General features: G+C 40.3%; 2 protein-coding genes across 2 annotated transcripts; both read right to left on the reverse strand.

The window, feature by feature from the left end:
* Positions 1-211: 211 nt before the first annotated feature.
* LOC113589742 (extracellular calcium-sensing receptor-like) lies at positions 212-4,756 on the reverse strand. The gene is made up of 6 exons (XM_027029532.3): positions 4,640-4,756; positions 4,162-4,462; positions 3,233-4,018; positions 2,640-2,864; positions 2,224-2,347; positions 212-1,597 (listed from the first exon to the last, which is right to left on the reverse strand). Exons 1-6 carry the CDS (start codon positions 4,744-4,746, stop codon positions 684-686), a joined length of 2,457 nt encoding a protein of 818 aa, XP_026885333.3. The 5' UTR covers positions 4,747-4,756; the 3' UTR covers positions 212-683.
* Positions 4,757-7,777: 3,021 nt separating this feature from the next.
* Positions 7,778-11,358, reverse strand: LOC113589732 (extracellular calcium-sensing receptor-like). The gene is made up of 5 exons (XM_027029522.3): positions 11,065-11,358; positions 10,094-10,870; positions 9,666-9,890; positions 9,374-9,497; positions 7,778-8,718 (listed from the first exon to the last, which is right to left on the reverse strand). The coding sequence occupies exons 1-5, from the start codon at positions 11,356-11,358 to the stop codon at positions 7,778-7,780; spliced, it is 2,361 nt and encodes a 786-aa protein (XP_026885323.3).
* Between the last annotated feature and the right edge of the window lie 1,133 nt (positions 11,359-12,491).

The following is a 12,491-nucleotide window of genomic DNA, read 5'->3' on the forward strand; positions in this document are numbered from 1 at the left end:
AATGATGTTGACCTGTAAGTTGACCAGTCACCTCAAATATGTGTTACTTTCTCCGTGGAAGATTTCTGACCTTCAAAAATGGGACATATAATTATGTTAACTGAAACTGCAAACATGTATGTAATTCGGAGGGATTTTGTAACAATGTTCATATAGGCAAATTAGAAGCAACATTTATTCAGTGAGCATGGCAAATTCAGTAACCCCCAAAGCCCCAACTTTCAACATTGCATATAATGTAATTCATAAGGAATAAAATAACTAAACAATAGATAAAATTGGGTACAGAAATATTACAGAAAACACCTAATTGAACTGGAAAATACACAGGCACTTTACAAGTATTCAAACATTAAATGCTCAGATACAACATAACTTGCATATAAAATAAAGTTGTAACAATCAATCAAATATCTGAATAATATGCAAATAGACACTTGAAACAATTAAACCACAAATTATTTGATATTTAGAAAGATTATCTAGAAATTCTGAAATGCGCTTTATTGACAATAATGTGAAAATTCATCAGACTTGTTGATACTGCACTTTTACACAAATAAACAAAGATTTTATTAAAGGTTTGAGGGTGAGGTTGATTTACTATGGCCATGTTGGTATTATCATAAGAGGTTACAGTTTACTTTTACATTTAATTAACATTTTCTATCTGAGTAAGGGTCTTAGAGAGCTTTTGAGGGTACTTTACCCATAAGGTGTTTCTTGGTATTCTGCTCTGGCCTAAACACAATTATGAAACACTTGGAAGCAAAAATACAAATAATCAAACCAAAACTTGATGCCAGAATTGCAAATATTTCCACAGCTACAGTGAATTTTCCAGGAGAGCTGACATAAGCTGGAATAAAGGTGATCCAAACTGCACAGAATATGAGCATGCTGAATGTGATGAATTTGGCTTCATTAAAGTTATCAGGCAACTTCCGTGCTAGAAAAGCCAAAGTAAAGCACAAAAGAGCCAGGAAGCCTATATATCCCAGTACAGCCCAAAAACCAATGTTTGATCCAACATGACATTCTAGAATGATTTTATCCTTGTAGTGTTTTAGATTTTTGAAGGGGAATGGTGGAGATATTTTTAACCAAATTACACAAATGACAACTTGTATGAGTGTGAAGGCAAGAACACTGAGTCTCTGCTGTGGAGGCCCAAACCATTTCATGACATTACTGCCTGGAAATGTAGCCCTGAAAGCCATTAACACAACTATTGTTTTACCCAGCACACAGGAAATGCAGAGGACGAAGGTGATCCCAAACACTGTGTGGCGCAACATACAAGACCACTCAGAGGGCCGACCAATGAAAGTAAGTGAACAGAGGAAACACAAAGTCAGAGAGATGAGCAGCAGGAAGCTCAGCTCTGAGTTGTTGGCTCGGACGATGGGAGACGTCCTGTGTCTGTAGAAGACAACAGCTATGCACACAGACACAAAGGCTCCAACAACAGACAACACTGTCAGGATAATCCCTAAAGTTTCGTCCCAGGACAGGAACTCAACAGGTTTGGGGAGGCAGCTGTCTTGTTTTTCACTGGGCCAGAACTCAGGAGGGCAGTGCACACAATCCAGAGAATCTGAGAGATTAAAAAAGCAACATACATTTATAACACAGAATTTTCTAACAAGGTGACACTTCACAGTAGAATTGCACAAGGGAATCATTCAACCAGATTATGACTGCCTCCAAAAAATGTATCTGACTATAATTTTACTATTGGAGCCACCCAGATTTTGTTGGGTTTACTTTTGTCGTGGCTACTCTCAAGGCATCTCTAACATTTTAAAGAAGCCTCTCGAACAGTTTTATTGTCAATGTTTCTGTCCACTTGATCATTAGGCATCTGGACCTGCATTTGTGCAAAAGTGCTTTCTGTATTTTTAAGCATTACAGAAATAACACTGAGTTGAGCTGAACTGTCCAGCTTTTTAGGTCTAGCAAAAAATTTTATTTACATTTTTTTTTTCAAATTTAAAAATCTTTGTTTGGTGACTTAGGCTTAGATGCTAAATTCGTATGCTGTATTACAGGAGCTAGTATGCCATTTCTATATATAAAATAATTGCAGAATGTTGTCATGTCAAGATGTGTGAACTGTCATGCAATGAGCATTGGCAAATATCTTTATCTGATAGTTTGAAAACGAAACAAATTATAAGGGTGGAATATCTTCATTCTGCATTATGCTCTGTGATACAAAACCTGTCTTGTTACTGATTTCTCCCTCTGCACATGGTATACAGTCAAAGCAGCAGACAGGCCTTCCCTTCTGCACAGCCTTCCTGGTGCCTGGAGGACAGCTCTCACTGCACACAGACACTGGAACCTGGAACAGACAACAGAAATTAAAAAACAGTCAAAGGCAAATCTAATATGTGTGACGTATCTGTCCTGGAAGGCAATGGCCACTGTATGGGTTAGTGTTTTTCCTATTCTAATATTTTCCTATTTTCTGATTCTATCTCTGATTAAATTCAACAGATAAGTCATGAGCCTTCATAACATAAATCAGGTGAGTGGGAAAAAGTAAAATACTAAACAGTCAATTGATGTTGGTGACCTGGGGTTTGAGAACCCCTGGTTTATATTGCATAAGAATATGGTGTGTTATACTGTACCTCTGTCTGTCCTCCCATCCAGCTGATAGCACTGCTCATTCTGAACTCCTGTCCTCTCGGTATGGATGAGTCATAGTAGCCAACTGGCACAAAATCTAAAGTGCCATCTTTCTTAAACTGCCAGTTTATAAGTTCATAGGCAGCTACAGGATCTCCATTGGAATCAAAGTGGACCTGATAACCATTCTTTGTGGTGAAGTTCACTCTCTTGAGCTGGTTGCATATCTGCAATAGTTTATATAACTTTAAAGAAGGTCTGGGGGTGTACTGTGTATTCTTCAATTAAGTTACCCTTAGCCCACAATTAATGCTGTGATGAATAATTAAAACAATGCATTGTCATTAAAGCATGAAAAAGCATTACCATGTTTTTATTAATTAATTATGTCAATATATTTCAATAAGCAAGATTTAATTTTAAATTTAGTTCGTTTTAAATTAAGCAGTGTTATACCTGCCAAGCTGCGAATGTATTGGTCTTGTCGCATTGTGTGTCAGAACAAATAACATCATGGATAGCATGTATATCTCCAATACATTTAAATTATCATAGTGTGATTTTTAGATTAAGCTGTTTAAAATTATTTAAATACCTGCCATGGTGCGATTTCTTTAGTTTTGTCGCATTGTGTGTCATCACAGATAACTCCGTGAACAGCATGCGCTATGGCATACGTAGCTTGGTACACCAAATTGGTGTTGCTCAGATGAGATGTGTCTGTGTATGGGTTCTGTAGCACGCGGATATCTTCACTACCGTCACATTCCCGCAGGAACTCTGAGGAGCCTGTCCACCCTTTTAGGCTACAGCTGAACGAGCTCTCCCAAAATTCCGTTAACACGGATGATTTGGAAGCTTGTTCTGGAGAAAGGTCTAGAAGAAACTCACGAAGACCTGAAATAACTGATCGGGGGACGCTAAAACCTAAAGCGCCGGCACAAATGTTAAAATGCAGAAAGTCTGGATGTGTGATCCAAGCCTCACTGCCTATCCACTGAAGCGGAGGGGGTGGTTTTCGTGCTAATTCCTCCAGAATAAACCTCATGTCACCTATATTAACAAACGCTATTATTACTCGGGCCGTGGATCTGCGGATGACGTTTGCCACTCTCTCCAGTTTACTGCGCGATTGTGTCCTGTAGTAGGCCTCGGAGTACTCCACACAGATCCCTTCCTCCTGCGCAGCCTTTAGGAACGCTGCCATTCCGTAGTTTCCGTAGTCCGTGTCACTGCGCACTGCTCCAATCCATGTCCAGCCAAAATACTTAACCATTCTCGCCAATGCGGCCGCTTGGTGCTGGTCGCTAGGTACCGTCCGAAAGAAGGCAGGAAACTGACTCTTATCGCTCAGACACGCGCAGGTTGCTGAATGACTCACCTGTAATTCAGTTAGAGGAGGAAAAAGAAAGTATTATTACTCGAGGAGCATAACTATGTTTTTAAAAGTAATTAAGTTAAACACAGCATTTCCCTACAGGACTTACATTAGAGACCCAAAGTGATGTAGCCTACAGTATTCACCTGTGGAATTCCGAAAAGACCGAGCGTTCTAGTCATGCCAATTGACGGGGTTGAAGAAGAATCTCCTACGACAGCAGGTACAGCGGCAGATGCAGATTTTGTACAAGAACTAGTCTTGTTGAAAACGGGTTCCAAGCCATTTGCAAACTGAAATGCAACTTTAATTGACATTGGCACCGTAGAGCATGAGTCGTATATCTGGTAGCCTAACGCGATGCCCGGCAGGAGATCGGTTCTATTGTTGATCTCACGGATGGTAAATTCCAAGGCACGGGAGAAGCGCAGCTCCCTGAAGTCCATGCTGTTTAGAAACACGAGACAGGCAAAAACTAGAAACCTTTAGGCAAAATCACAGTTTATGATGCTTTGCAATATGTAGAACATGACTAGAAAAAAAATGGTAAGTTAACATGTGAAGTTATCATTTATCTTTAATTCTATCATATTGCCCTGCACTATGTATTTTCCACAGACAAACCTTCCAGAGCACTGTGGCTGTGTTGGCAGCCTTGTATAGCTGTTCTGTTCTGTTTTTGTGTAGTAATGAATGGAGAAAATCCCTCCAATCACAAAATCTCCATTCATTGAAAAAACAGGCAACTGAGGCTCAGCCCACAGCCTGCAGCTGACTTGGTTTGCTTTACATCCTGCAGGGCTGAACACAGTCATCCACAGCACTGATACAAATGACACCAGACTTGAAGTGATCTGCATGGTGGGCTTGGTGCCTCCCTGTACTCTGAAGGTTTGGATGGCTGCTTTACACTGGTTTAAATAGCCACTTTGCAGTGATGACCTATCAATAGATATGGGTGTGAACTATGCATATGAGGTGTGATTTTGTATTCAGTTTTATGCATAGTGATGACCAGTTTTTTGTGTCTCTTTTGTATAAGTGGGTTTCATTATGGCACAGTCTCTTAGTCCAACTGGACAGTTTTACCATTTTTATTGATTAATTTTATTTTGGTAATGTACTATTAAACATATTTGTAATGAAACAATTATTGTGAAGTTATAGTGCAGACTGCCAGTGCACTATGTTAGAATTATAACTCTTTGCAAATATTATTCCCTCATTTTACTGAACTAAACCTAAGTTGTAAAAGAGGGTTTCCAGTGTTTGCTATCCAGCTGTGTATTACTGTAGCTTAATATACGCCAAGAAAGTTAGTAAAGCAATGTGAGGTGATTGTAGATGTGGTACTTGAGTCTGGAATTTGTAGGTTCAAATCAATATGTTAATTGTTCCGAGCTCACTGGTGAGTTCATGAGCAGCAAGCAACCTGATATTCAGTGAAAGACCTGTTCAGACTGAGAGACAAGTATGGAGAAAAAAAGTTTTTCTCCTGACCAAAAGATGTCACACAATTGATGAAGCATGATAACATGGGCATGTATGCAGCAACTCTGAGCTTGTTGTCTTTGATATTTGACCTGCAGACAGTTACATCAGAGACTGAATGATTTCTTCTTCTGTTTTCCTCTTTCTTTCTTCTATACTCATCTAGAATAAACTGGCATGCTGCAGAAATTTACAGTGGTCTAGATGGTAGACACCAAGACTGTGGGTGGTTTTTTACCCTCTTCCTAAGGACAATCCATTGTCCTTAATGGGTTAAGGTATAACAAATGCATTCTCTTCGTTTCTATCATACCATCACTTGCTTTGCATTGTGAACTTGGGCTACAGTAAAACAAGCTGTATCACTGGAAACATCTTTTTATCCAACAAACAAAAAGCAACAAAGAAAACTGATTAAGCAAGGAAGATCATGGCGAAGGAACACGACTAAAGGTATAACAGGAAGACTCAGGGGAGGAAAGAGTTACTCATTTAATTCTGAGATTATATATATGTATATATACTAATTACTAATCAGGGTGGCACTGACGGAAAGTATCGATTTATCATTGAAGCCATCAGGATGGCACTGAGAGTGTCCATTTTCCATCAAATCCTCTGAATGGCACTGAGAGAGTGTTTCCATTCTCTTCAAAGTTGCTGGTTTGACAGTGCACATGTGATGGAGATCAATGAGAAAATAACCAGGCTTCTCTGTCCACGGGATTTGATCTTGGGAATTGGCTCGTTTAGGGAGTCATTAGCCTTCGCAGACAGGCCTTTCCGAAGCAGGTATTTTTTACCAGCCGCACAATGGAACTCCAGGTGAGTTTGCTTGATATAAGCTGTGATGCGTGAATTCTGACGAACACAAATGAATGATAAGCAATTAGCAAACCAACAAACAAAGAAAGTGAGAGGCTATTGACTTAGTTTGAAAAGAAAAGTTTTAGGCCTTGATCTCCCCTCACAGAAGTTCTGGGGGGGAGACCCCCTTCTGTGGGTCTTTCTCTGATTCACACCTTGTGCTGAGAAGACGGTCAAACCTTCCAGGTATATGTTAGGTGACAGAACATGCCTTGTTCATGCATATTCAATAACGTTTGTTTTCACACTGGGGGAAAATAATTCCTCTAGGACATTCCAGTAAGAGCCACCACAAATCAATTAAACAAAGAATATCATACATTTACTAATTTCTACCTTCTGGTCTTAGAATGAAGTTTGGAAAACAAACAGGATGGGTGGAGAAATTTGATTATCGACTTAATTCCCTTCCTATTTTCTAGAAGTTACAAATTACCGACTTTAATATATTTTGTCTAAGTGGTTCATATAAGTTTTTATAGTAAACACAATTAGGAGTGGTTAACAATTTGTTTACAATATACATGAGGTAAGTAACATACAAATGAAGTGATCAGGACAAATAATGCACATTAATAAGGAACATGTAAGGCGTAGAATAATGAACCAAAAGACTCATCAGGTAATAGGTGCAAACATCTTAATTTGGAGAATATATTAAAATAGCCATACATTACTGGCTGAATACCATTTAACATTATAGTAGGCAAGTGGTTACTTGTTGAATCTGTGGGAAAGAGAAGCATATATATCTGTGAACATATCTCTGTAGGGTTAGAAAAGTTGGTTGTCCTGGTAAAGGTTGGAGTTGATGGGATTTATGGTTCCACAGTTCCTTGAAGAATGAAAAGGCTGTTAAGAGCTTCTCACCTTGCAAACTGTGCTTTTTGACACCTAAGTAAAGGGGGAAGGGTCAGAAAGCCAGGCCAGCGTGGTCTGCTAGGCCATTTTGTGGCTTTGTAATTCAGCATCAAGGTACCAGAAGGGTCCTAATTCCTGTCCATGGCCCGGGGGTGAGAGAAAGCCCACCCTGACCAGGTCAAGGTTTCATTAGGGGAAAAAAGTCATGAAAATAAATGAAAATCTGAATACACCACTGAGATTAATGGGTTGATATTTAGAAAGATTATCTAAAACTTCTTGAATGCACTTGATCATTAATGGAAAGCATGTTAAGTTCATGAAGCCTGCTAACATAAACATAAATCAGATGACTAAAGGTTTATGGGTAAGGAAGTACTATGTACATGTAAATATAATGATACTTGACCTTTAAGTTATATTTGCTATCGGTGTTAGGGTGCCAGAGAGCTTTTGAAGGCAGTTTAGTAAAGGTTTTTGAGTTGAAGCTGAATTTCTTTTTCTGGCCATGTTGGTCTTGTCATAAGTGGCCACAGTTTACTTTTACCTTTTACCTTTTAAGTGAGGGTCTTGGAGAGCTTTAGATTGTACTTTACCCATTAGGTGTTTCTTGGTATTCTTTGTTGGTTTAAAAATAATTATAAAACATTTTGGAGCAAAAATACAAATAATCAAACCAAAGCTTGAAGCCAGAATAGCAAATATCTCCACAGCTACAGTGAATTTTCCAGGAGAGCTGACATAAGCTGGAATAAAGGTGATCCAAACTGCACAGAATATGAGCATGCTGAATGTGATGAATTTGGCTTCATTAAAGTTATCAGGCAACATCCGTGCCAGAAAAGCCAAAATAAAACACAAAACAGCCAGGAGTCCTATATAACCTAGTACAACCCAGAAACCTATGCCTGATCCCAAATTACATTCAAGAATGATCTTGTCCTTGTAGTGCTTTACATTTTTGAAAGGCAAAGGAGGATATACTTTTAACCAAATCACACAAATGACAGCTTGTATGAGAGTGAAGGCAAGAACACTTAGTCTCTGCTGTGGAGGCCCAAACCATTTCATGACATTACTCCCTGGAAGTGTAGCCCTGAAGGCCATTAACACCACTATTGTTTTCCCCAGAACACAGGAGATGCAGAGGACGAAGGTGATCCCAAACGCTGTGTGACGCAGCATACAGGACCACTCAGAGGGCCGACCAATTAAAGTAAGTGAACAGAGGAAACATAGAGTCAAAGAGAAGAGCAGCAGGAAGCTCAGCTCTGAGTTGTTGGCTCGTACAATGGGAGATGCCCTGTGTTTGTAGAAGACAACAGTAACACACACAGCCATGAAGGCCCCAGTGATGGAAAACACCATCAGGATGATGGCAAGAGTGTCATTCCAGGAGAGGAACTCAACAAGCTTGGGGAGGCAGCTGTCTTGTTTGGCATTAGGCCAGAACTCAGGAGGGCAGTGCACACAGTCCAGAGAATCTAAGAAAAGCATTGTCAGATCCACATATCAGAAACAATCCTCTGGTAAGGCATCACATTGCAGAACACAGTAGAGTCCCACAAGGCAATCATCCAATCTGCCTCTAAAAAGTGTATCACTGACTATAATTTTATTGTTGGAGCGACTCAGGCCATGTTGTGTTTTTTGTCTAGGATCCTCTCAAAACCACCATGTCATTTTAAAAGGTTGTATCGCTACTGTTAACCTCATCTTAGTGACTATAGTTTCACTATTAGAGCCACCCAGACTATGTTGGGTTTTCTTTTGTCTTGGATCCTGTCAGTTTTGTGGCAACTTACTCATTGGGTGTGTAAAACTGATTTTCCATGAATCTTCGTTCTGTGATATTTTTTTTTTCCAAACAGTTTTACAAAAATGCATTTAAATATAAGCAAATATTTCAATAACATTTACTCTTGATGAATTTGAACTTGGAATACCCTGCTGTATTACTAATGTCATTATAACACTGCTGCTTCTATAAATTAATTCAATACAGAATGTAGCTGTGTCAAAGGACATATTCTGCTGTCCACTGAGCATTGACAGATCTTTATTCTGTAAACTGAGAATCAAGGCAGGAGACAAAACTAGAAAAACCTTCATTCCACATTATGCTCTGTAATACACAACCTGTCTTGTTACTGATCTCGCCCTCTGCACATGGTATACAGTCATAGCAACAGACAGGCCTTCCCTTCTGCACAGCTTTCCTGGTTCCTGGAGGACAGCTCTCACTGCACAAAGACACTGGCACCTGAGAAAGACATTAGAGAATGACACAAATGCAAATCCTTTGCGGGTATTTAGACCCAGGCTTGAGTGCCATAGAATGGTATTTTGTGCTTTTCCTTCACTAACATGAATCAGAAATTAAATGAATCAAAAATGCTTTGTACTAAGTACATTGTGTGTTATATTGTACCTCTGTCTGTCCTCCCACCCAGTTGATAGCACTGCTTATTCTGAACTCCTGTCCTTTTGGTTTGGATGAGTCATAGTAGCCCACTGGCACCAAGTCTAAAGTGCCATCTTTCATAAACTGCCAGTTTATGAGCTCATAGACAGCCACTGGATCTCCATTGGAATCAAAGTTGACCTGATAACCATTCTTTGTGGTGAAGTTCACTCTCTTGAGCTGATCAAGTATCTGGAGTAATAGATACAACTTAATGAAAAGTCGTGACACTGGATAAGCTCCTCTTTACATACAACCCATCTTTACATACAACACTAAACATACAGCTCTGTTATTCATGAATATACATCAATATTTCATTTCATATATGCATCTAATACATAAAACAGCGATTCTAAGGCAAACTGAGGTTTTTAAATGAAGCAGTTATGTACCTGCCACGGTGCAAATTCAGAGGTCTTGTCGCACTGCGTGTCATTACAAACAATACCATGTATAGCATGCGCTATGGCATATGTAGCTTTGTACACCAGGTTAGAGAAGCGCAGCTGAGACGTGTCTGTGTATGGGTTCTGGAGCGTGCGGATGTCCTCACTGCCATCACATTCCCGAGCGCCTGCGGCTCTCCCTTTTAGGCTACAGCTGAACGAGCTCTCCCAAAATTCCTTTAGAATGGGTGATTTCAAGGCTTGTGCTGGAGACAGGTCTAGAAGAAAGTCACGAAAACCTGGGATAACTGATTTGGGGATCCCAAAACCTATCGCACCAGCGCACATATTATACCGCAGAAACTCTGACTGTGTGATCCACGACGAGGTGCCAATCCACTGAAGCCGAGGCGATGGTGGTTTTGCCAATTCCTCCAAAAGAAACCTCATATCACCTATGCTAGCAAACGCTACTATTACCCGGGCCGTGGACCTGCGGATGACGTTTGCCACACTCTCTAGTTTACTGTGCGGTTGTGTTCTGTAGTAGGCCTCGGAGTACTCCACACAGATCCCCTCCTCATGCGCAGCCTTTAGAAAAGAAGCCATTCCATCATTCCCGTAGTCCGACTCACTGCGCACTGTCCCAATCCATGTCCAGCCAAAGAGTTTGACCATTCTCGCCAAGGCGGCCGCTTGGTGTTGGTCACTCGGTATGGTCCTAAAAAAGGCAGGAAACTGACTCTTATCGCCCAGACACGCGCAGCTTGATGAATGACTAACCTGCAGGAATAGAGAGGAGGCACTGTTATTTGTTACTTAGTAGCCTGATTCTTACTACCGAAGAATCTTGATACCTTACACATAAGGTTATGCCTTACATTAAACTATAGAGGCGTGGCACCATTTATAAGTAACTTTCCCAGAAGTATTAATGTCGCAGCTATGGTAAGAAAGCTGCAGTCTGTTGGATTCACCTGTGGTATTCCAAAAAGACCAAGCATTCTGGCCATGCTAATTGACGGAGTAGACGAAGAATCTCCCACGACAGCAGGTACAGTGGCAGATACAGATTTTGAACAGGATTCATTGAAAACGGGGTCCACGCCATTCGCAAACTGAACTGCACATTTGATTGCCATCTGCACGTCAGAGCACGAGTCGTGTATCTGGTACCCTAATGTGATGCCCGGCAGGAGAACCGTTTCGTTGTTGATCTCGCGGATGGCGAATTCCAAAGCACGGGCGAAGCGCAGCTGCCTGAAGTCCATGCTGTTTAGGGTAAGACAGACTTAAATTACAAACCATCACACAAAATAGCACCTGCTGTCTTTTATATAGCGGTTTCAAGTTACTAATACTAGAAGAAGCACATGACTACAAAAAAAACAACATAATTGTGTGTAATGATCATTTCTCTTTGTAATTGTAACAAAATGCCCTGCTCTCTGTTCTGTCCACTGCGTCCTCATAGACAGACCTCCCAGAACACTGTGGCTGTGGTGGTATAGTGGTGAAGGTGTTCTCTCCTGATTTGGTATAGTAATGAATGGTGAAAATCCCTCCGATCATAAAATCTCCATTCATAGAAAGGCCAGGCATCTGAGGCTCAGTCCACAACCTGCAGTTGTCTGGTTTTGCTTTACATCCTGCAGGGCTGAACACAGTCATCCACAGCACTGATACAAATGACACCAGACTTGAAGTGATCTGCATGGTGGGCTTGGTGCCTCCCAGCACTCTTAAGGTCTGGATGGCTGCTTTACACTGGTTTAAACAGCCACCTTGCAGTGATGATCTGGAAATGTGGGTGTGAACTATGCATATGAGGTGTGGTTTTGTATTCAGTTTTATGCAAAATGATTGGGGGGGTTGTGTGTGTCTCTAGTATCATCACTGGAAAGTGTCACTTAGTCCAGCTGGACAGTTTTATCACTATATGTATTTATTTTCATACTGTACTATAGAATATTGTATATATTGTATATACCAGTGAACTATGTTAGAATTATAACTCCTTTACATACATTATCCTCTCATTTTAGGGAACCAAACATAATTGGAAAAGAGGGTTTCCAAAGTTTCCTGACCATCTGTGTATTACTGCCACTTGCTTTACACAAAATAAAGTTACTAAAGCAATTTCAGTTGATTGTAGATGTGGTACTTGAGTCTAGAGTGTGTAGGTTCAAATAAATCTGTTCATTGTTCCAAACTCACTGGTGAGTTAAGAAGCAACAAACAACCTGATATTCAATGGAAGATATTTATCATACTGAGAGACAAGTATGGAGAAAAAAGTTTTTCTCCTGACCAAAACATGTCACATAATTGATGAAGCATGATAACATGGGCATGTATGCAGCAACACTGAGCCTGTTGTCTTTATTGATGATTGAACTGC

The sequence above is a fragment of the Electrophorus electricus genome, chromosome 6, assembly GCF_041902795.1.
Source record: "Electrophorus electricus isolate QZ-2024a chromosome 6, ASM4190279v1, whole genome shotgun sequence".
In the NCBI taxonomy this organism is placed as follows: domain Eukaryota; kingdom Metazoa; phylum Chordata; class Actinopteri; order Gymnotiformes; family Gymnotidae; genus Electrophorus; species Electrophorus electricus.